The 23,481-nt window shown below is 32.8% G+C and overlaps 2 protein-coding genes across 2 annotated transcripts in view; both read right to left on the bottom strand.

Moving 5' to 3' along the window:
• LOC107631996 (transcription and mRNA export factor SUS1) overlaps positions 1-467 on the bottom strand; it is a gene marked incomplete in the record, with an annotated part of 2,073 nt that extends 1,606 nt beyond the window's left edge. The window contains 2 exon segments of the mRNA XM_016335611.2: positions 71-164; positions 303-467. Coding sequence (XP_016191097.1) covers positions 71-164; positions 303-304 — 96 coding nt within the window.
• On the bottom strand, positions 7,015-9,698 carry LOC107631995 (probable arabinosyltransferase ARAD1; the record flags this gene model as incomplete). The annotated part of the gene is given in 4 exon segments (XM_016335610.2): positions 7,015-7,508; positions 7,919-8,014; positions 8,113-8,409; positions 9,017-9,698. Coding segments are annotated over 4 exon segments (1,278 nt in total), but the record flags the coding sequence as incomplete, so codon positions are not given.

Genomic DNA, 23,481 nt, shown 5'->3' with positions numbered 1-23,481 from the left:
CTAAAAAACCAAATTAAATAAAAATATAAAGAAAATAAATAATCCGAAGCCAGAAGGAGAGAACAGGAACCTTGATGTTGATGATTTCTCGAAGTGTGAGCTCGGGATCTTGCGGTTCCTCTGATTCGGGAGTTGGCGTTGGGGGCCGATTAACCGAAGCCCTCCTGATTTCAGAATATCGACAAAAAAAAAGTAACTTATTACTTACTCCGTTCAACAGCAGCAGAAACAACAAAAAAAAAATTACTGTAACATTCATTCATTCTTTTGCTTCTTCTTCTGTATTATCAATTGAAACTCACATTTTCGTTTCGTTATCTCTGGTTCATACAAATACAAGCTTTTTTCTTCCAGTTGGAGAGTTTATTGGAGCATAGCTCAATCGCGAGTTCGAGTAGTGAGGTCGGTGCGAATCTGGAAATTGGAACCAGAATTCCAGATAAAAGGCTTTCCTATGGGCCACGGGCCCACGGCCTTCTCATTGACCCAAGGAGGCCCGTTCAGGCCTTACATTTAGAAGCATGGTTGGATTATGGAATGAATCTTCTCAAATTTTTTTTCACTTTTTTTTTTTTATCAAAGATATAAGACTCGAACTGCAACCTCTTAATTGAGTATGGGGAGACTATGCCATTTAAACTATTACTCATTGACAAAATTTGGAAAGATATGTGACTCGAATCCGCAACCTCTTAATTGAGTATGGGGAGTCTATGCCATTTGAGTTATAACTCATTAGCCAAATTTTTTTTTCACTTAAAAACATAAAATATGATTTTTTTTATCATATATTTTATAGATAAAACCAAAAAAATATGAAAAAAATATTAAAGAATTAGATATTTTACTTTATTCTTTTAAGTGAAAAAAAATTAAGAGAATCCCGTTAGATTATTCCAAAACAAAGCCTATATATAGTTGGAAAGAAAAATAATTTATCTTTCTAATAATTCTCCTAAACCAGTAGAAATATCTATCGTAATTATTTGACTTTATTTGATATTTAGCGGCAAGAATGAATTTATTACCAATAATGAACAAAAGAATTATTGTTACTCTTCGAGTGAACAATTAGGCCTAGTTTGGGTAACCAACTTAATTAAGCTCTTTTTGATAAAATAACTTAAACAATAAATAACTCTGTTAAAAGTAATTTATAAATAAGTTATTTTGTATTTGGATTTTTAACTCTAGAAGTACTTATTTTATAGAAATGTGATGAAAAGTAGAAGTATTATGAGAGAAGTCATTTTTTTTTAACTTCTCTATAAGTTCCTAAATAGCTTCTTAGAAAGTTGCAATTTGGTTTTGAAAATTGTACCAGACATTAATACTACTACTTTTCATAAGTTAAAGGTTAAAAAAAGTTACTTTTAAAGTTTCCCAAACGGGCCCTTAATTTGGTTCCTGTCTTTTTTTTTATGGACATCGCGACTCTTGTCCAAAAAAAAAGAGACAAATCAGTCCCTGTCCCATACTTCTGTGAAACGTTACAGTCCTTCCGTCATCTCTCCTGACCAAAACAGACGGAAATTGTTTACGTGTCAGTTAACGTTGTTGATGTGGAGGTTAACACTCTGTTAAGTTTCACATTGGCCATTAGAGAATGAACAGGGGTCGATCTATCCTGCTTTATAAACCTAAAACTACGTCGTTTTTTGTCTTCATTGAAACAGAATGGTTTGAAAGTGATTCCACGCAGCTAATCTCTCACTTTTCTCCCAACCCAAATACAAACCCTAGAAGACCATGATTGGTAGTAGAGAGCGTTGTTCATCATCAACCGACGAAGTAGAGACGATTCAGGCTGGAGCTTGAATTATAGTGGGAGTGTTGGAGCTCCGAGGAAGAAGAAATGGGTTGTCCCAATTTGTTATTGTGGTTCTCATGCAATTTTGTTCATGTCAAGGACGGTGAAGAATCCAGACAAATTATTCTTTCGCTGCCCATACTTCAAGGTAATTGTTTAGGATTTAGCTAAATTTTTGTTTTCAGTTTCTATTCCATAGATGCTAACAAATGTTAAACATTTTCGTAGACTGGAAAATGAGATTGCAACTTCTTTGCATGGTTAGATGATTATGTTTCTTCATGTGGTTAGGATACTAACAAGGCAGTCTCAGTTGGGACATCAAAGCAGAAGCAGAATCGATTGGAATGCCATGGTTATATGGTGGATAACAAAGTTAATAAATTGGAAAAAAGATTAATTGGTTTGGAAGATCAGTTAGATAAATGTAGATTGAAAATGGGTGAAAATAGATGTATTAGATTTGGGTTTAATTTGTTAGCATTTCTTGGTGGGGTTGTAATTGCAAACTTGTTCAGAGCAAGTGTGTAGGATTTTGATAGCTAAATTTTGTTATTTCCTAAAGTTGAGTTGTGAACAACATTTTTTATGATGAATGAAATAAGAATTATTGTGGTGAATTTGCAAAATTTGAACTATGGTGTGTGATGAATGTGTTAAATTTCATCCCTGTATTGATAAATAATAGCATATATGTCATGAAATAAACTTAACAAATATGCATGCTAGCTAAGTAATACATGCGTAGCAATAAGTATCTAAACTCAAAGAAAGATGCATGTTCGTATATTGATAACAAAGGAGCAATTCAGTTGTTGAAACAACTTAACACATAATATGTCCATTCAAAATATGGGCAGCAACATGGCCGTGAGTCAGATAACCAAAATATAGGGATCTCAAGCAAAAGCCCTAAACCTAAAACCAATAGTATTAAGTAGCAAAATATAGTAGTTTTTTGAACCAAAATATGTGTCCTAAAGGCTTGTAGCCAAGATACAAATTAGCAACGAAAGGTGGTCCAATTTTATGTCTTCTTAGGTGGCCTAAGTCCTGGACGCCTGAAGCCAGGAGTGGACACAAATTTGAAAAGCCTTAAAGCAATTTTCGAGCTTGCAGCAGCCATTATTTTTGCTGATATTGTACCATCTCCACTTGTTGGATTTGTTGGAGGAGCTATTGAGCCATGAGTAGGATTTTCCGAAATATGGGATCTCAGAGCTGGACCTTGTCCTGGTTGAGCTTTGAACCATAGTGTCGGCCTTGGTGCTAGTGGGGGTGCGGGCATGAAACTTGGCATATTGGCTGTTAGATTAGATTTATCTGTTGTAGGTGTTTGACTGAATTGCACATACTGGATTGGTAGAGGTGGGGGCCTGACAACAGGGTTCTTTAACCTTCGGATTGGATTGGATTGAGTTTTGAAGGCTACATCAGATGGACCTTCTTGAATGTTGTTGGAATTTGTAGCATGTTGGACCTACAAAGAATTTTTTATGACGTCTCAGAAAATTTATGAAGTTAGAGTAACTAGTTTTAAAGTTATATAGGGTAACTTTACCTCCTCTGATTGTGGGGCATTATGTGACAAAGGAATCTTTTGTGGTTGACCTTTTGGACCTACACCACTTGTTTTTTTCTCTCCTCTTGATAGTTTCTTCTTATTTTTCTTAGCTTTTGTCTAACAATGATCACAATAGCACTACCAAGAGTTAAATACATATAACAAAGTCTATTCAGCTAGGACAAAACTAACAAAACAACCTTAGGGTCAACTGCAGCTCCAGCCACGTTAGTGACCTCATTACAGTTTCCCTCTCCTCCTTCCTGCTATCATATACAACAAATGAACATTACCATCATTTTTAAAGACAACTAAACCCTTGACCAAAATAACTTGAGACATTTAAATTCCTAACCACTTAATGCTAACGACAAATTGATCCCTATATAGTTTCAGGACAATATACATGTACAATGGTGGTGTTTTCAAAGACATCAACTCTAACCGTGTCAGCTTTCTTCTTCACTCCATTTGCAGTTTCTGTTGGATCAATTCTTCTCTTTAGCTTTGGTCGATGTGCTGGTATTTTAATTGGTGGAGGCAATGGCCTTGGAGCATCAGTGGACTCCTAATACTCCTCACTATTTACTGGCTTCATTATGTGGGCGTAAGTAGCTCGGATTGCATCCATTGTTAGCCATGTGTGCATGAAGTCTTCAGGGTTCATACCAATTTTATACATTGCTGCTACTGCATGTTTACAAGGCATGCTTGGAAATAGTATTCAGTTAGATGCAGAATAAGATAAATTCAAAGAGATATAAACACTAACAATGACCATACCAGTTAACTGCCAAACATTGCAGGTGCAGGTCCTTTGTGCAAGGTTAACCCCAACCTTGTGTCCTTGCCTATGAACCTCAAAGAGGACTCTATCATTATCACCTGCCCAAATAGCTCTCCACTTACTTGCTTTAGACTTGATGAATTCTTCCAACCTCTTGTGCTGAACTGGGGCTAGTTTTTCAGTATGATTTTCTAACTTCTTGTTTTGGGCCATCTTCCTCATGACATAACACCTCAAATCGTCTATCATTGTTAGTATGGGTCTTCCTCTATATTCAACTATTTTTGCGTTCCACACCTCGCACATATTGTTCGTGATGTCGTCTACTTTTGGTCCATGGCTGAAATAAGCCTTTGACCACACAGCTGGATCAAATCTTTGTAGATATTTCCATGCTCCCTGATTGATTTTTTTATTTTCTCCATTGAGGCTTTAAATTCCTGGATAGTTGTCTGCCTAGCACATTCCCATACAAGCTGCTTTGTCTGCTTTATCCTTGCTCCCACCATTAGACTTTTCATCCTTCAAGATATGCTTCCTCCTCACACCAGAATACTTCCTTGAGGCTAGCTTCTTAGTAGTACTAGGGCAGATGTCCTTGTCACTACCTTTCTTCTTCCTTTGGGTTACAACCTTTTTTGGAGTAGACTTCTTATCTGTCTTCTTCTTTAGCACTCTCTCATTAGAACTACTGTCAGAGTCCTCCTCATAACCAGCTGGAGGTGGTTTTCGTGCCTCATCCTCGACACTCTCATATCTGTCATCAGAACTTGAAGATGAATCACTCAAAACAACACTTTCAGATGCCAAGCCATCACCTACCACCTCTGGCATATCTACAGGATGGTCAAAATAAATGTAAAATTCCTCAGTGTCCCTGTTCTTGAGTTTGTTTTCCCTCATCTCATTAATCTCATGATCACCCTTAATGGGATGAAGCCCAGACTCCATATCAGGGCCAGTATGTCATACCAATACATCTCCTTATACTCAACATACCCAACTCCTTAAATAAAACAACCAAATCGAAAAAATTCACATAATCCATATCTATTGGTGAGAACCTCTTCACTTTACCATCCACATAACTCATATATCCTTCACTGTCTCTCACAAACTTCCCCCGTGATAAAACACAGGAACAGCAAAATATTTAGACATCTGCAGTATAATATAATACATAAATTAAAGCAGAAACTAGCATACAAATTTAATTTGACTCTATTTCAATTTCAATTCTAAATTAGAAACCCTAATTCAATTTCTATTTACAGTGAAAATATATCTTCCTTATCAGGATATGTGCATTCCAACATTAAAGTCCTATTTACAGTACCAAAAACCAAAACAATGCTTAGATTTTTAGAAATTTATTATCCCACGGTCACATTGTTTATTATTTCTCTTCTTCTTGGACCACAGTCCTATGTACATGCTAAAGCATGTCAGAATTATTGAAAACGACAAGACACATTTGAAAAGGTAAGGGAAGGACCACACTAACCTGGCACGTTGCAAACGCCATGCAATTTCCGTACAGGCTTCAACCAAGCTCTGTCAACCACACTATCCAACCACTGTCAACAACAATATGTGGAGGTCAGTCAGCAAGCTTGTCAGCAGCATTGTCAGAACGTCGCTCCAACTTCAAGAGGTCAACGATCACTTCAAGGGGACGACTCTTACTCTATTAGGGTTTTCTAGTAATTAGCAAAGCAACACATGGGGCTTATATGGAAACCCCAATGTCACGTTCCCTTATTTAATCGAAGCGCAATGTCTCATACCCAAAAACGACGTAGTTTTAGGTTTCTAAAGTGGGATAGATCGATCCCTGTCCATTCCCTAATGGCTAACGTGGAACTTAACAGAGTGTTAACCTCCACACCAGCAACGTTAACTGATACGTAGGCAATTTCCGTCTGTTTTGGTCAGGAGAGATGACAGAAGGACCGTGACGTCTCACAGAAGTATGGGACAGGGACCGATTTGTCCCCTTTTTTTTGGACAATGGTCGCGATGTCCATCGAAAAAAAGAACAAGAACCGGGTTGGGTGTTCACTCTTATTCTTCCAAAAAAAGAAAATCATGCTAAGGGCATCGATCAGCTAACTACTCTCTTCATCCAATATAACAATTGTCAAGTAAAAAAAATATCCAAAATACTTTAATTTTTATAAGTACACATTTTACCACCTCTTCTGTTATTAACTTATTATTAGAGAAGAGATTTACAAAGTCCACACAAATATTTTTTAAGGTTGTTGCCTTATAATGGTTGGAAAGGCTAGTTGAACCTCCACAGCGCCTTAAGTACAAAACAAATGAGAGCATATTCTAGCATTGAGATAAATCGAAACATCTCCCAAATTTAAAAGGGGGTTCTCAACTAGCTAATTTGTGGAATATTTTATCCCTTTAGAAAGTTTAAATACATAAAAGTGAGGTTGAACTCAAATGAATTTTGTCATTTAAGTAGTTCAATGATATGATGATATCAACGCGGGATGTACAAACTCAATTGGGTAACATGATGAAATGCAAATGAAAAAACCTTGATCGCTTTCCCATGTATCTTTCTTAACCCCGTACAGAGCATACTGCTAGTGCTCCCTACTCAACCAAAATGACCAATAAAAGAAGCAACAGACATTGCACGTTAAGAAGTGAGCAGAAGATCCCAGGAACTCCATCGGAACCAGGAATGTTTATGAACATCAAGCTCCCAAGTGAACTGTACACGTCATCCATATCAGAGACCGAAGATCCAAACAACACATTGAAACTTCTACAAAAGTATCTATTTCAAAATGCTCAGAAAAGAGGACGTATCAACTGAGATTCTTCCTTTTGGGGGGTATAGTCACCATAACTGAAGAGAGCGAATATACAAGATCAGCAAAAAAAAAAAGATCCAAGAATCATCTCCTCCTCCGCCACCAATCAGGGACTTTTAACCTTCGGCTTCTATGAACAGAAAGTTTGACTGCAGGAATCTTGTGCTTGACCTGTCTCCACAACATATTAACAGCATCTTCTTTCTTTGGAGGGTATTGGAATTCATAATGATGGGAGATGTTTTTGAGCTGCCTCCACATTTCGGTCCATTTCTCCTTTGGAAATTGACGAAGCTGATTGACCATGTAACCAGGCTGCAATGCCTCTTTGAAAGAGAAGAAAACCGAGAACTTGGTGTAGTCAATCTCATCCTCAAAGGGGAGTTCAATTTGATCACTCACAATGACAGGAACACAGTGACTGACAATTGCATCAAAAAGACGACAAGATGATGGTGTGTCTCCTGCTGGATCCAAACAGAACTTTGATGAACGCATCCCTTGAGCTGACTGTTTTATCAGTAACAAGCCATAAAGGAATGCTATATAGTTAGTGATCTTACAATGGCAAGTAAAGGGGAACAGAAAGAAATTAATTAACTGAAAATTAATTTTCTCCACTAGAAAATATAGTAGTCTAACTTGGTTAGATTATAAAGGAAGTTCAAAGGTCAGAGAGAGAGAGAGAGAGAGAGAGAGAGAGAGAGAATGTGTGGAGAGCCACAACTATATTACTCTCAACCAAAGTTATCCGAAAAACTTTGACCTATAGATATAGCACAATCATATCCAAATGATGGGCAAGAAAATTAATTGCAGGAGCTTTAAACTATGATGAATGATTAACGAAAAAATTCCCTACTATAAACAAGATAAAAAAGGGCAATAGCCATATGAAAATTATATATAACACTGCATACCGCTTTTATGTTTTCTCCCGTTGCAAAACTTTGCTCATAGTGAACATCATTAATACCAGCCAACACCTTTGCTAGTTTTGCCCTGATAATGCCTTCCTGCAAACATAATAAAGCATAGAAAAATAACTGCCTTTGAACCTTAAAGAGTTAAAATTTTACATTATCTTTTCCAATAAAAACTCAGCCAGACATACATCCTTCCGCAAAGTCCGGCCTCGGAAGAAAAGCAACGTGGAACGAGCCTCATATGGATCTTGAAGATCGTCGTCAGTATAAGAATCTACAACATGGACATAGGGTGACACCACATCTTTGTTCAAATTAGACATTTTTTTGGGGTAGCGGCCAAAATCCACAACAACTTGAATAGATTCATTCAGTTGATCTCGGAGGAACCTAAAGGCGTTGGGGTGTGTCATGGGAAATACATGGTCTCTACCTCCAGACCTTTTCCAGTATTCCGACTTCTTCAAAATATCCATCAAATCAACCTGAACAAAAAAAGCCATATTCACTATTAACAATGGATTTTGAAAAACAACAGGATAAAATACTCACAGGAAATATGAACAGAGACAAGACACATTCCATTAGTATAGCAAAAGATTACGTAGCATGTAAAAAACAGAACACATTAACATGACAGTTGGGCCATTCATGTTGAGGCGAAAAGAAAATAATACACTTTTTACTAAGTGATCATTAAGAAGACAAATGGAAATCTTATGGTATCTGTGCCACTGCCATAAAAGCTCAAAATATAACATATAAGGCTAAGGCTAAATTTAACTGATGATGTTTGAGAAGCATTTGGAGCCAATTAACCATAATCAACACTTGTAAATATGAATAAAGGTCTATAAACATAAAATAAGTTTCTAAACATGACTAATTTAGCCAAAACCTTTAAAACAAAACATCAATCTTCTCATAAGTATGTTGATCAGCCATGCCCAAATATGCCAAATTGCTTCCGGTAAAAAATAACGCTAAGGAACTGAACTCTGAATTATTAAACAATCAATCAATTTCCAAATAAACATGTCATAAACAATCAACGGCTTCATCATATAATTACAAAAGACCAAACTACAACCNCTCGGTATCCGGATCCGTCATGGTGTGGCCATGCGTGTTGAAACTCAGCGACGAGAAGAACGGGACGAAGAACGCGTCTGCGAGTTCCGGATCCGAAACCCTAACGGCATCTCTGCTGTCTTCAACGCTGTCGCCGTCGCGTTCGTAGAGGAGCGAGCCCATCATCCAGTACTCGACGCTGTGCTGCTTCCTCAGGCCAGAGTTATCGGGCCACGGCGGAAAGTCCTTGGCGGTTACCGGAGTCTCCTCCGTGCTCTGGCTGTTAAGCATGCCAACGTTAAAGCGGCGTGGAAGATCGTACATGTAAACCCGAATAGGCGGTTCGGGTCCACATTGAACCGGTTGATTAAGCGATTTTAGGACGAAATGGGATCGAATATCGGGGTGGCCAATGAAAATTGCGGATGAGATTAGGAGAAGGAGCACAAAGACGAAGGAGAGAACCACTTTTCCCAACATGGCTTCGGTTCCTTAAGAGTGTTTCTGTAATGATTCGATTTTTGGGTGCTCTCTTCTTCTGGTGGTGGCGGTGCTGTTTGTTTTTGGGGAGTTAGTTTATTAGGTTTCTTGGGATTCGAAATCAGTTATGGAAGCCATTTTTGGTTGGAGAAGAGAATAGAGAGCGTGTGTCTGAACCCGTTGGGAAATGCACTCCAATATGCATCTCTTCTATCACTGAGCTCTTTTCCTCTATTTATCTACTTTATTGCTTAGCTGGCAATTCATTAAAATATTACTCCTATTATTTTGGTCTTTTTAACATAAAAAAAGTAAATACTATTTTTCTAATTTTTTTGTTGACTTTTACAACTTTTTTAATTCTAACACCAGAAATTTAGTTCAAATTATTAGTTGCAGTGAAACTATGAAAGTTAAAATAAATAAATTGTCTTATGAGCATTACTAGTTAAGAGAAAGAAAGTTTTTTGTTTTCTATTGTATTCCATGTATAAAAAAATAAAATTCTTGTAAAATATTTGTGGGGAGTGGATCATTTTCAATAAAAAAAAAATTAGATGGTGTGTAGTATTTAATCTAATCATTCATTATTCTCTCTTTTATTTATTTTTGGTCCCATTTATAGAATTAAAGGTGATATATCACACTGAATTCTGTCAAGTATTAAAAAAACTGGAGATGATAAATTTTCATATTTGTGAACAAAATCTTGAAAGAAATAATCAAACAAAATATTTGTTGCAGCATTAATTACTAAACTTTTTGTATAATAAGGCATTGTTTGATTATTGTCTTAAAAAAATAGAGATATAGATACAAAGACATAAGACCATCTCCAGTAGGGAACTCATCTCAATTGTTGTTTATGGCCCACCTGTCATAAACAGTAAATAGGAACTCAAAGCATCTCTATCTTCTCCATTAGGAGAAACTAACTTTAGTCCTTGTTGTGGTCTCACTTAATTAATTAATTAAAATACTTGAAATTAATGTAATTAATTTTTTTTAATAATGTAATTTAAAAATTTAAATTTAAAAATAATTTACTATTAAAAGATATTAATATTAAATAAATTTATATATAACAATAATACACAATATATAATTCGAGATTACACTAATTTGTAAAATTACTTAATACAAAGAAAAATATAATTAAACTCTATAGTTGACGACAAGCATTGTGAAATTGTCATATGTGTTCAATCAAGTCCTCTTTCAATTGTCTATGTTGCTGCCTAGATGGTATGGTGCAAAATCTTCTTCTCCCAACTGAGGTTGTGATAAGCCATTTTCAACATCATCATACTCTAAGCCTTGAGCAAAATTTCCTGCATAAGTGTCTATTCAGAGGGGCTCCCTCGTTTTGAATTGCGTGAAGGAACTCAAGTGAGTTCCTCTCCAATGCCCCATCTCTCTTTTCTCTCTGACAATATAGTAGGAGGGCTCCAAATATTTGCCCGTTGGAGATGCTCTAAATACACATGAATATTTTATACATAAATTTTAGTGTGAATGTCATTTTCGATTTTTAACCATTTGTTCGATGGATTTTTCATCCCTTATGAAATTTAGACACTCAAATTGGTCTCTATCTACTTTGATATATGTAGGTTTCAGTCCCTATCTACTTTGAGTAAATGTCATTTTCGGTCCCTAACTAAGAACTAGAACGTACATATATCAAAGTATATAGGGACCGATTTGAGTGCTTAAATTTTTTAGAAAGTGGAAAGTCCATCAAACAAATAATTAGGGACTAAAAAGAGCATTTACTCTAAATTTTATAATATATTTAGTAATAATACATAAGATACATTTATTTAATTTAAAAGTTAATTTTATTCCCAAATCAAAATAACCTCAACAGTGTTAACACCATTATCACCATCTCTGATTCTCTATGGCCACCACTCTCATCATTTTTAATTTTCAGTATTATCTCATCAAAATATTGTTCTTCTGTTTTGATGTTATTTTTACATATTTGAGTGATTTGTAATTATTTTTGTCTATTTATCAGAAATTTTATTTTAGTATTTTTGGTATCATTTTTTATATGTTTCAGTGAGTTGCTTTTTTTTTTTTTTGAATTTACATTGTATAAGTAATCAAAAAATAATAATGATGTATTTTGGTTTGTGTTTCGGTATATTTTATTTGTCTTTCGGCGTATTTTGTGTGAATTGAGGTGTACCTAATGTTTTTGTTACCTATTAACTTTTTTTTATTCTTTACAGAAAAATGGCAAAAAAAAGAACCAAAATATAATGTAAGCATGTATACGTTTGAACACCTCAATTTATTTTATATAAATATAGTTTATTTACATCATTCTCATTTATTTACAGAAAAATCATAATTTGAGATGCTCCACAAGATTCATTCATGATAATTTTCAAAACATGAGTGAGGCCAAGAAAGCCATTGTTCAAGATCTGGGATTTAGTGGTTTGATACATATCCCTGCCATGAATGTGCCATATAAGCTATTGAAACAACTGGCATATTCATTTGATCTGTCCCGTAATAAATTGGACATATGGTATGGTATAATTAACATCACCCAAGAAAATATAGCAACTGTCCTTGCCTTGAGTGCATCTAGTAAAAATTCATTTTCTAATATATTCTGTAAATCTAATTTCAGTGTATTATCAAATTATTTTTGTGTTATTGAAATTTTTTTTGCTGCGCGGCTACGCTATCCAGCCAAAATTAACTTTAAAAAATTTAGTGAGGAGAATAAGGAAGTTGTCAGAAGCTTCCAAAGCAAGACTTTGTCGCAATCATCAACCTTTATGATAGAGATGAGTGTTGATGGGGAGAAAAATCAGCTGAAATGCAAGAGAACATTTATCTCTACATTCAGATGTCCTTCTTGTTGCCGACAATGGTAAACAGACTTTCTCTGGTTCACATGCCGCCCATTCTTCACGTGGAAGCAATACGTGAATAGAATTGGAGTGATCATGTGCTCAACTTCTTCATAAATTAGAGAACACACATTGGAAAAGAAATATGCTATTAATGGCTGCCTCTTTGCTCTAATGATTATATATTTTCACGAACCAATACACAAAAATAGGCCGGTGGATGCAATTCCTAGACCACCGTGGGTCCAACATTGGACCAAGCAGTTGCTGATTGAAAGAATAAAAGATGAGATCAAGGATGACATGGTAACTCAACAAAATTTATTCTTTATTTCGGTGTATTTATTATAAATATATTGTGTAAACAAATATTTTTTCTACTTTAGGGAATCATGAAAATAGCACAAATGAGAAAACAACTAAAAGAGCAAAAAGAAGAGAAAAATGAAGGAAGAAACAAAAGGAAAAGAAGAAGACTATTTCTTTGGAAAGTGAAATTGTTGCTGAATCTGAGTCTGATTCTGAAGATGACTCGGAGGAGACATCAACAAGAAGAAAACAACCTAAAAGAATGGCAAAGAAGTAAGTATTCTTTTTCGGTATATTTTTTACTATTTTATTGTATTTATTTGCCTGATGATTGTTTGCTTTTCCAAGATAGAATCCAAGAAAAGAAAGCACATTATTGAGGATTCATTTTTGAAAAAGAAAGTGAATCCGATGATGTGTAAGATTCAGAAACTATCATTGAAATATTATGTTTTACTTTTTTGTCAAAATCTTACTTCTTAACAGAATTTTTTAAATATATTTTCAGAAATGAACAAAGTGAGGAAATAAGAAAAAAAAGATTGAAGAAAAAAATTCACAACCCTACAAAGAAGTAAATATTATTTTTCAGTATATTTGACTTATCTTTCGGTGTGTTTCATGAGAATTGAGGTGTATTTGGGGCTGTTATACTCTTTATGCTGTAATTAGACAACAGAATATTATTCTTGTGCTTCTGATATTATTTTATACATATTTGAATAATTTGCAACTATTTTTGTCTATTTTTGTATTTGTTTTAATTGATAGACTTAGTTCTTTTATGTGGTGTTTGTCTTCCTTTATTATTTTCGATTGTTGTTGGAGTTATTTCTTTTTAGTTATTCTCTTGATTGGTATATTATCTAAGTTTCATGATATTAGTGTTGGTAAAGTTGGTTTCTATAATCAATGAAAAATATAAATGAGCAATGTAAATGATGTTTTGAATAAACAATATTTTGGTTTGTGTTTCGGTGTATTTTGTTTGTCTTTCGACGTACTTCGTGTGAATTGAGGTACACCTAGTACTCTTGTTATCTTTTTTATTTTATTAATTTTATTATATTTATTTGCTTAATGATTATTTGCTTTTCTAGGATGGAATCTAAATAAAAGAAAATATGTTATTGTGGATTCATCTTTTAAAAAAGAAAGTGAATTTCATGATGAATAAGATTCAAAAACTATCATTGCAATGCTATATTGGCAGAAGTGAATAAAGCAAAAAATAAATAAAAAAAAGGAACATTAAAGAAAAAAATCAAAAGCGTGCAATAATGTAAGTATTTTTTGTGTATTTTATCAATTTTATTATGTTCGTTTGCTTAAAGATTATTTGCTTTTCCAGGATTGAATCTAAAAGAAGGAAACATGTTATTGAGAACTCATCCTCCAAAAAAAAAAACCGAATCATATAATGAGTAAGATTCAGAAAGTATCTTTGTAATGGTATATTTTTTTAATCAAAATTTTATTTATTAACAAATCTTTTGCATGTACTCTCAGAAGTGAACAAATGTAAGAAATAAGAAAAGCAAGATTGAAGAAAATAAATAATAAGCCTGCACAAAATTATGTGGTGCTTTTCAGTGTATTTTCTAAATTTTATTGTATTATTTTTTTGTTTGATGATTGTTTGCTTTTTTAGGATGTAGAAAAAAATTACTGATTTTTCAGAAACTGGGCTCCACTCTACAGAAGCTCACTATGTTTCTTTGCAAACATAAGATTTAATATCTGAAATTTTTTCTTTGCTAAAATTTTTTAAAATCTGATGTATTTACTCTAGTTTTACTTAATAATGTTTATTTTGTCCTTAGAATACCATATGTAAATTTGGAAAGTGAAAATAATGCTGTGTTTCAAACACAGACAAGTTATCAAAGTAGTGTAAATCAACTAAGTGATAACATGTATTTTTTTTTCTTTTACCATTTCTTGAATTCTTGTGCTACCATATTTTGCTTCTGATTTTATATATTTTTTTTTGGAAAAAAATCTTTTAAGAATTTATACAAGAAAAAAATAAAAAATTGCAATTATATAAGTTCTTATACAACATGAGTTGTGTTTTTATTGAATGTTTGAGTTATAGATGTGAGATATTTTCGGTGTATTTCAGGTTTAAAGAACAAGAAGAATCATTGAATGAACCAACTCCTATTTAGGAAAGAATAATAGATGATAATCCTAAAGGACAAATGATTATTCTTTTGAAACAGACCCATTCTCAATCAGAACCACTGGACATGTGAGTTTTCTAATTTACTTTCAATGTTCTATTCATTGAGTTAATTAATTGCACCTGAATATTTACTCTATATTAACTTTTTTATTTTTGTTTTATTTGGAGTTCCACTTCAAGTATGTGCTCTTCATTCGAAAATACCTACCTCAAACCCTCTCCAAACTCAACAAACTGTTGAAAAATCTTTTGGAGAGAAAAATATAGAAGAAATTATTAATGTGTAAGTATTACTTAAATTCTTTTTCTAATATTTTCGATGTATTTAGTTTCTCTTTCAGTGTATTGCTTCTGTTTCGAGTTGTAATTAGTGTTCTTGTCCTCTTTTTGTTGTAACTAGACAACAAAATATTGATTTTGTCCATTTTGAAGGATTTTGTTGATGCACTTTTTGCAACAAGCCCATAGAATTTGTTGCAGTGCTTATGTTGTCATTTTGTGGATGTTTTATTGAATTGCATGTCTTTTTAAACAACAGGTGTATTTGTTTCGTATTTCGGTGTATTTTATGCGAATTGAGATACACTTGATTTGCTTGTATTAATTAAATTCTTTTTTTTTGTAATCCTGCAGTTTTTCACAACCTCAACAAGAATCTCATGAGGAAGTAGCTCCTACTAATGTGTAAGTTCTACTTAATAAAATTCTTTTTCAATATTTTCTGTGTATTCTTAAACTATTTTATGTGTCACTATGCAGTTGTTCACTTGCTCAAGCCTTGAATAATGCTATAATGTTGGTTGTCAACGCTGCATTGAAGAATAACTTTTGAACACTATCATTTAGTCTTGGCTTCTCTCAATCAAGTGAGGAAACTACACCTACTCAAGAGGGTGAACCACCAGCAGACAAGAAAAAATCTTAAGACAACTTAATATTGATGGAAGAGTTAGTTAAGGTCATGAATATTGAAATTGCAGCAGCATTAAATTATGCTAAGTAAAAAAGTCCCTCACCAGAAAAGGTGTAGGCTACACTGAGCTTCCTTAACAAGTTCAAAACTCCCGTGAGGCAAAAGAAAATAATAGACGATCTTAAGGAAAAATGATTTTATTGGGTCATAAACATCAAGACTAATGATGATGGATTCTCTAATGAGTGGGAGACAATTTTTAAGTTGAAGCATGAATCTCACTTGAAAATAACCAGAATGCACTTTGATTCTTTAAAAGACAAATCAGATATAAAAAATCTGGTAATACTAGAATAACATTAATGATTTTGTTATGAGCCATGCCATATGTGTATTAAGTTTGGATTTTTTCTTTTTATAGGTTGTCTTGACAATATGTCAAATTCTAAACAACAACAAAATTGAAAGATTTGAAAAACTCATATACTGTCTCTCCCTTGATATTGTGGTAAGTTGTAGTTACATGAAATTTTGGTGTATTCTTAAAATATATTATTTGTTGTAACTATTTCTTTCGGTGTATTATACAAATTTTACAGAATGTCGCATTGACAAATCATGAGGGTAAGTTCATTCATCGGAAGACTAACAAGCTCTTCCATATTAAAGACTATCAAGAATACATCCAATTTTTAGATAAGAAAAAGTTTGTATCCATCCATTTGTAAGCTTTCATTTATAAAGCTTCTTAAATAATTCTTACATTAGGTGCTAATTAAACTAAAAAATTGTTCTCTTTAATCAAACTTCAGATATTTGCTCCAGTTTGTTATGCACGGCATTGGTGGATATGGATGACGGATGTTTAAAAGAAGAAATTTTATGTCCTTGACCCATTAAACAAAAAATCTCCTTCAAAAGATAGAATAGAAATTAATAAATTTGTTGTAAGTTATTTATTTGATAAAAATTTCTGTTTTCTCTATAAATTTTATTGTTTCTGTCTGTTTGAAATAAGGTGCACTGATAGTTCTTGAAAAAAGAAGAATAAATTCTATAATATACCAATTTGTTTTTCGAATACACCAAAATCTATTCAAATAAACACCAAATTCTGTAGGTTAAAATTATTCGTTTCGGTGTAATTTGGTGTTAAATATAAAGCTTTTTATACTTGGCTTGTTTTAGTTTTTAGAGCTTCATAATTTCATAAATGAGGGTGTTTGCCCGAGAAAAACCTTTGGTAGACAAGAATGAGGGTGTTGAAGTACCATACATCAATATCAATGGATAGTGAACACAGTATGTAATCTTTCTATTTAATAAATTTTATTGTATTTTTTGTTATTGCCCTATTTTAATGTGTTATTTCATTTTTGTTTTTAGATATGATTGTGCAATATATGTGATGAAATGGCTGGAGATAATTGATATAAAAAAAAATAAAAAAGGGAAAATATTTATGAAAGAATTTAAAACAGGTAACTATATTTAAAAATAGAAAACTCTATTACTAAATTAACGGAGTTTAATAAAGAAATTTTTTTTAACTGTAGTAACAAATTGATCATTTCAGAGTTGAATATGCCTTACTCATTCTATTTGACGAAATGAATCAACGCATAGATAAAGCCAATCAAGAATGTGAAGCCATCAGACTATTCAAGTCATCTGTTGCATTATTAAGTCTTTACTGTACATTAAAATAAGGAGATATTGATAGTACATAGTTTGAATATTGTAAATTGTTAAGATTTTCTATACTGGTTGTGTACTGAATTGTTTATGCATTGTATAGTTCAAACAAACACATACGTTGTATCTTTGTAAATATTCAATTTAAGCTTTTTATAAATGTTCTTTGCAAAATTAAACTTCTATGAACCTGTCTGTACTGTATTGAAATGCTGTTAATCTGAATAAATTGATGTTCAAAAAATGGAGGAAAATAAGAACAAAATCTATAATACACAAAATTGCTTTCAGAATATACCGAAAACTATTCAAATAAACACCAAATTCTGTGTAGTGTATATTTAAAACAAACAAATTTCATCAAATAATTGAAAAAACTAATTTCAAAATATTGTAAAATAGAACAAAACAAAAAAATATAAACATTAAACCTCATTTTCATAAAAGAAAGAACATTACATAGATTACACTAAAATTGTGTCAAATAACAACGAAATGGATTCATAAACACATCGAAAATCTATCTTATTCTCTTGAATCTCAGAACTAATAATCCATAATATGTCCATGATAATGGCTGGAATTTGATTGCACCACTAAACCACCATCAAAAGGTTCAACTGCAAAAGGTAAATCATATATTAGCAAAATTATTAATATGCACAAACTCAATTTTTGCTGTTTAAAGAACATAAGTTTTACCTCACTTAAAGCTTTCTTTTTCTTTTTCTTTGCAGCATTAGCAATCTGTTTTTCAGTGTTCGATCCCAATATATTTTTCAGAAGTAGTGATCGAGATAAACTGGAATCCATAAATGACGATCTTCGAAAAATTTTGAAAAAATCAGAAAAATACCTAAACCAAAACTAAATACACCGAAAGACGTAAAATTTGACACCTCTACTGCACAAGCAAAACACATAAATATCTACACACTAAAAGTAACAACACCACTTAATCCTAATAAAGATACCATTACCTGAAAGTCACTTGTTGTCGCCAACACCATATTTCATCAGAAAGTCATTCCAATTCCTATCAAATGATTCTTTTATAAAAGAGTTTCAAACAACACGACTCATCTCGTGTTCAATTTCTTCGTGTCGCTTATAGCCATTTAATTTACTTGGGATCTTCTTCATGATATGCCAAATACATCACCGATGAATTGTTGTGGGTATACAAGCCTCAATAGCTCTTTGCATCGATGTGCATTGATCGATAAGAATGCCTTTCAGAGCATTTCCTCTCATTCAACGAAGCCAACATTGAAATAACCATTTGAATGACTGAATATCCTCATTTTTTTTATTAAAACATATTTCAAAAGTGTTGACTTACGATGGTGATTCACCCCAACAAAAGAACCAAAAATTAGATTATACCTGAATACAACGACACAGAAACAAAATCATATATACACCGAAAAATTATCTAAATACACCGAAAGTAATATCGAAATACATATAAACTAGAACATCATATTACTTATTTGTATTGTAAGTGGTATCAAATGAAATAACATCTCAAGAATACTCACAGACATCCATGCTTCTTGCGTCGGCCCAAAAAGTAATCTTAGTTGACTGATCAACCTCAAGTTCAAGTTCGAAAAAGAAATCATGATTCTTCTCTTTTATTCTTAATATGTATTTTCCAAATTCTTTTGCATCCTCTAGTTTTGAAACATTTCACACTTCTTTTGTGATGTAATTTCTCACATCCTTTTCAATAAAACTTAATTCACGGTGACCTCCTGCTGCTGCGACAAATAATTTGTATGTTTTGCTTGGTCTGATTTCGACTTCCTTGTTATTCTCTATTGTACGTCATACAGACATGCTTAATTGCTTGTGTTGTTTAAGCATTTCTGCTTGATTTGGACAACACGGATGTGAATGATACAACACAACCTTCGAAATGATCCAAACACCAATATCCTTCAATATATATATAAATTATTGTAGGACAATTTAATCTACATGAGGGATTTGTCTTCTCATTTAGAGATATGTTCGATTTCCATTTCTCCTCTATGATACATGTAATCAATTGGTTCTTAATTTCATTTCCCTTCTTATTTGTGCTCCGAATTTTCGTAAAAAAATCTACAAATTTTAAAATAATCTTTGTAAAATTTTTCAACTTCTTCAAGCGTATTAAAAGTCATCCCAACCTTTGGAACAAACTGTACACCAACATCGCACAGAAATTGAAAAATATACCGAAATTGTTTTAAAATAAACCATATTAAAAACTAAAATACACCGAAATTGGGAACAAAACAAATTCATCAAAATAATAAAATCACATTCAAAACTTGTACATTACATTCAAATTCAAACCTCAACCATGCACAACATTTTTCACAAATAAAAACACAATGATTCAACTACAGAATCATAAACTACTAACAAACTACATTAACTATATTCAAACCACACATCACTACTTGATTCGATTCAAAATAATAATACAAATCTCCCTGATTCAATTGAAAGTCTAAACCTAATTTGTAATTGAAATACACTAAAAAATGTCCAAAATACACCGAAAGAGTTCCAAAATACACTAATTTGTAATTGAAATACACCGAAACAAGACGGAACAGATTCATCACAATAATAATTCAGATTCAAAACTTATACATTACATTCAATTCAAACCATTAACCATAAAAAATAATTTTCACAAACAAAAACAATATTATTATTCACCTATATAATTATAAACTATTAACGAACAACATTAACTAGAATCGAACTACACCTCAGCTATTTGATTGGATTCAAAATAATAATCCACTTTGCTCTGGTTCAATTGGCAATCTGAACTTGAATCATTCATTATCTTCGACAACGATATAATTGTTCAAACCTGATTTCACAGTTTGATTTAAAAAATTTTGATCCAAATCTTTAAGTCAGATAAAAGAGCATTGAACTTGAATGAAGAAAACGAAGAGAACATAGAGAAGGAAGAAAAACGCAAAAAATGCAATAACACGTAGAGATGTAGAAAATGCTGAGAAAATTTGAAAAAGGAAACGAAATCCGCATGAAAAAGGCAGCTATATATTCGCACATTGAGTCAAAAGTTTATCAGAAATAATGGCACACAAAATGAATTAGGTCAAAATTATTTGTTTGAACTTGTTTGTTTAAATAACTTATACGTAGAGATTAATTGTTTCTCAAATAGCAATAGTCTATTTTTAAATTGCTTATCTAAGAACATTCTAAGGTCTACAAATCTTTTATTTTATTCTTCCTAATTTGAAGTGTTTAAAGTAAAAGTCTGTTTGTATTGAAACAATATAGTAGAATTATATTTTATTTATTTAAATTATATTTTCCTGTTTTAAATTTTAGAGTTGTGTTAATCAACATATTGCAAATATAAAGAAAAGTACGAAAATTAACTAAGTATATATATATTTTTTCTTTATTATGGAAGAACGATAATGAAAATAAAATTGTTATTTATATATTAGTTAAAAAATTATTATTAGTCATTTAAATTTTTTCTAAATATTATCTCACACTCAAATAATTTTCATACAAGCTCTAAAAAAATATTATAATATAATTTTTTCCCTTATTCTTAAAGATTTCACTTACGTATGGCCATATCTAGACAACCATTCATGCATCTGCTACTTCAATAAGATAGCGATAGTGAGATACCATTACATTCGTGTGATACACTGATACTTGAACCACTCCTTAATTCTTGTTCGAGATACTTGAACCGCTTTAACTTTATTGTCCATCATTCGTTTCATATTTGTATTGGATGAATCCTCAAAATTTCTCATTTTGAGACATGTTTTAGCCTTGTAATTTGAATTCAAACAAACTCTTCTATGTACAGCAATTTTGACCAGCACAGTGAAAGTGAATGATTTTCTTTCCTTCAATATTTTGATTTAACTTGCTTAATTAATCTATCTAAATTTACAAAAGATAGAAAAATAAAAAAATCTTACCAATATTAAGTTATTAGAAAATCGTTATTTATAATAAAACATGAAAACTAACCATTGCAATGCTCTACTTAATGGCAAAACTCTCCGAGACGCGGGGATCTCTGCGGAGACTGCTCCGAATGGAGATCCGATTGTGGAGAATTTTTTCCGCGGGATGAGATGGGGGACGAAATTCCCCGAAGCAGACGCGGAGATCCGAGCGGGGATCTTCGTCCCGTCCCCGCTATTCCCCGAAATTTATAAATTTCCTGAATTATTCTTAATAGTTTATTTCTTATCTATGTTTCTTAGTCATTTCTCACACACATATATATAGAAATCCAAAACTTCTAATATTTATTTGCATAACTCTTCTTCAATTTAGAGATCCCTAATGCTATCCACACTCCATCCAACCTTTCTGTAGCTACCCCTTGACCACCCTTCTCACCGCATCGTATTTCTATTTGCAGCGTTCCTTTTCGTAACTCTGCCGTCGTGTCCATTCTCCTCTTTGTTGCTGCGTCTCCCACCTCGTCCACTGCTTTGTCCTTTGGCTCGTCGTTGCGTCCCCCCATTGCGACATTTCGAAAGAAGTCACCATTGTGTCATTTAGATTTTTTGTATAAGATAGATACTTGCAGCTCTATTCATATGGAAATTAATAATTAGTTAGAACTATTATGTAGATGGGGAATGGGGTCCCCGCAGGGAATGTGGCCCCGTGGGGAATGGCCGGTAGGGGTGTTCATGGATCGGATCCGATCCGCATATCCGCGGTATTTATCCGAATCCGATCCGAACATTGCGGATATGAATCTGATCCGCAAGGCTTTCGGATCGAATCGGATCGGATCCGCACACTAATCGGATCGGATTGCGGATTTTTTGTTGGTATCTGTATATCCGATCTACATATCCGTGTATCCGCAAAAATAAATAAATAAATAAATAAATATTCTTTTTATGTTTTATTTCAACTAATAATTATCATATATGTTGTATTATTTTAATTTATTATTTAAGAAAAGTATGTTTAATATTATTTTAAGAGTAAACATATTCAAAAGAATAGAAAAAATGAATTTCATTGATTTTTTTTAATAAAAATAAGCTTTTAAAAACATTTTTTGTGTTTTGCGGATATATCCGATATCTGCGGATCGGATCGGATCGTATCCAACCTTAAAAACTGTGGATATTGGATCCGATCCGATTCGATGATTTTAGTGTGGATCGGATTGAAATTTTGGCCATCTCCGATCCGATCCGATCCGCATGCAGCCCTAAGAATGGGGATGGGGAGCAATATTTTCCCACACAGCGGGGAATGAGAACGGGGATGGGGAGTAAATTTAAAGGCGGGGATGGGAAGCAGGGAGGCATCCCGCCCCCGCCCTGCCCCGTTGACATCTCTAGCTCTACTATCTTCTTATGTAGTAATGATTAATATATGATTTAATTATTAATATGTTATGTATTCAATTATTCATCCTATCATTTAATTAATTGGATATTTATATTTATTTAACTTTTTAGTTATTAATGCAATAACTAATTCTTTTACAAAAAATTATATATTTAAGGGCAAACCAAAACTTTACAATGCCTTTTAGCCAAAGTGGAAATCAAACTTCCAATTTGTTGATTAAAAGATCTGATGATTAGCCAAGGAACACATCCAGGTGGTTACAAACTAAATAAATAATGAATACAATGTCAAATTAACAAGGTTACTTGGTAGGCCCAAATGCCCAGTTAGCAATCATTTTCAAGGGCTGAAAAGGAAAGCAGACCAAACCCAAAAACTAACAAAAGAAAAGCATAAATATCCAATGTCAGTATGTCACACACCATAGCACACGCCACCTTGTCACCAGAAGAAAAGTGTTCACACTTCACACACCCAAAATTAAAAGTGCATCTAAAATGTCTCTTTTAAGACATGTATTAAATTTGTACCAAAAAATTATTAATTGATCAATTTGAAAAAAATATATAAAATTTATTTTTTTCCATGTTTTTAGGATGATTATTTACATAAAAATAAATGTTTT

The sequence above is a fragment of the Arachis ipaensis genome, chromosome B03 (assembly GCF_000816755.2).
Source record: "Arachis ipaensis cultivar K30076 chromosome B03, Araip1.1, whole genome shotgun sequence".
NCBI classification, from domain to species: domain Eukaryota; kingdom Viridiplantae; phylum Streptophyta; class Magnoliopsida; order Fabales; family Fabaceae; genus Arachis; species Arachis ipaensis.
The sequence above is the reverse complement of the archived record's forward strand: the minus strand, read 5'-3'. Positions and strand labels throughout refer to the sequence as shown.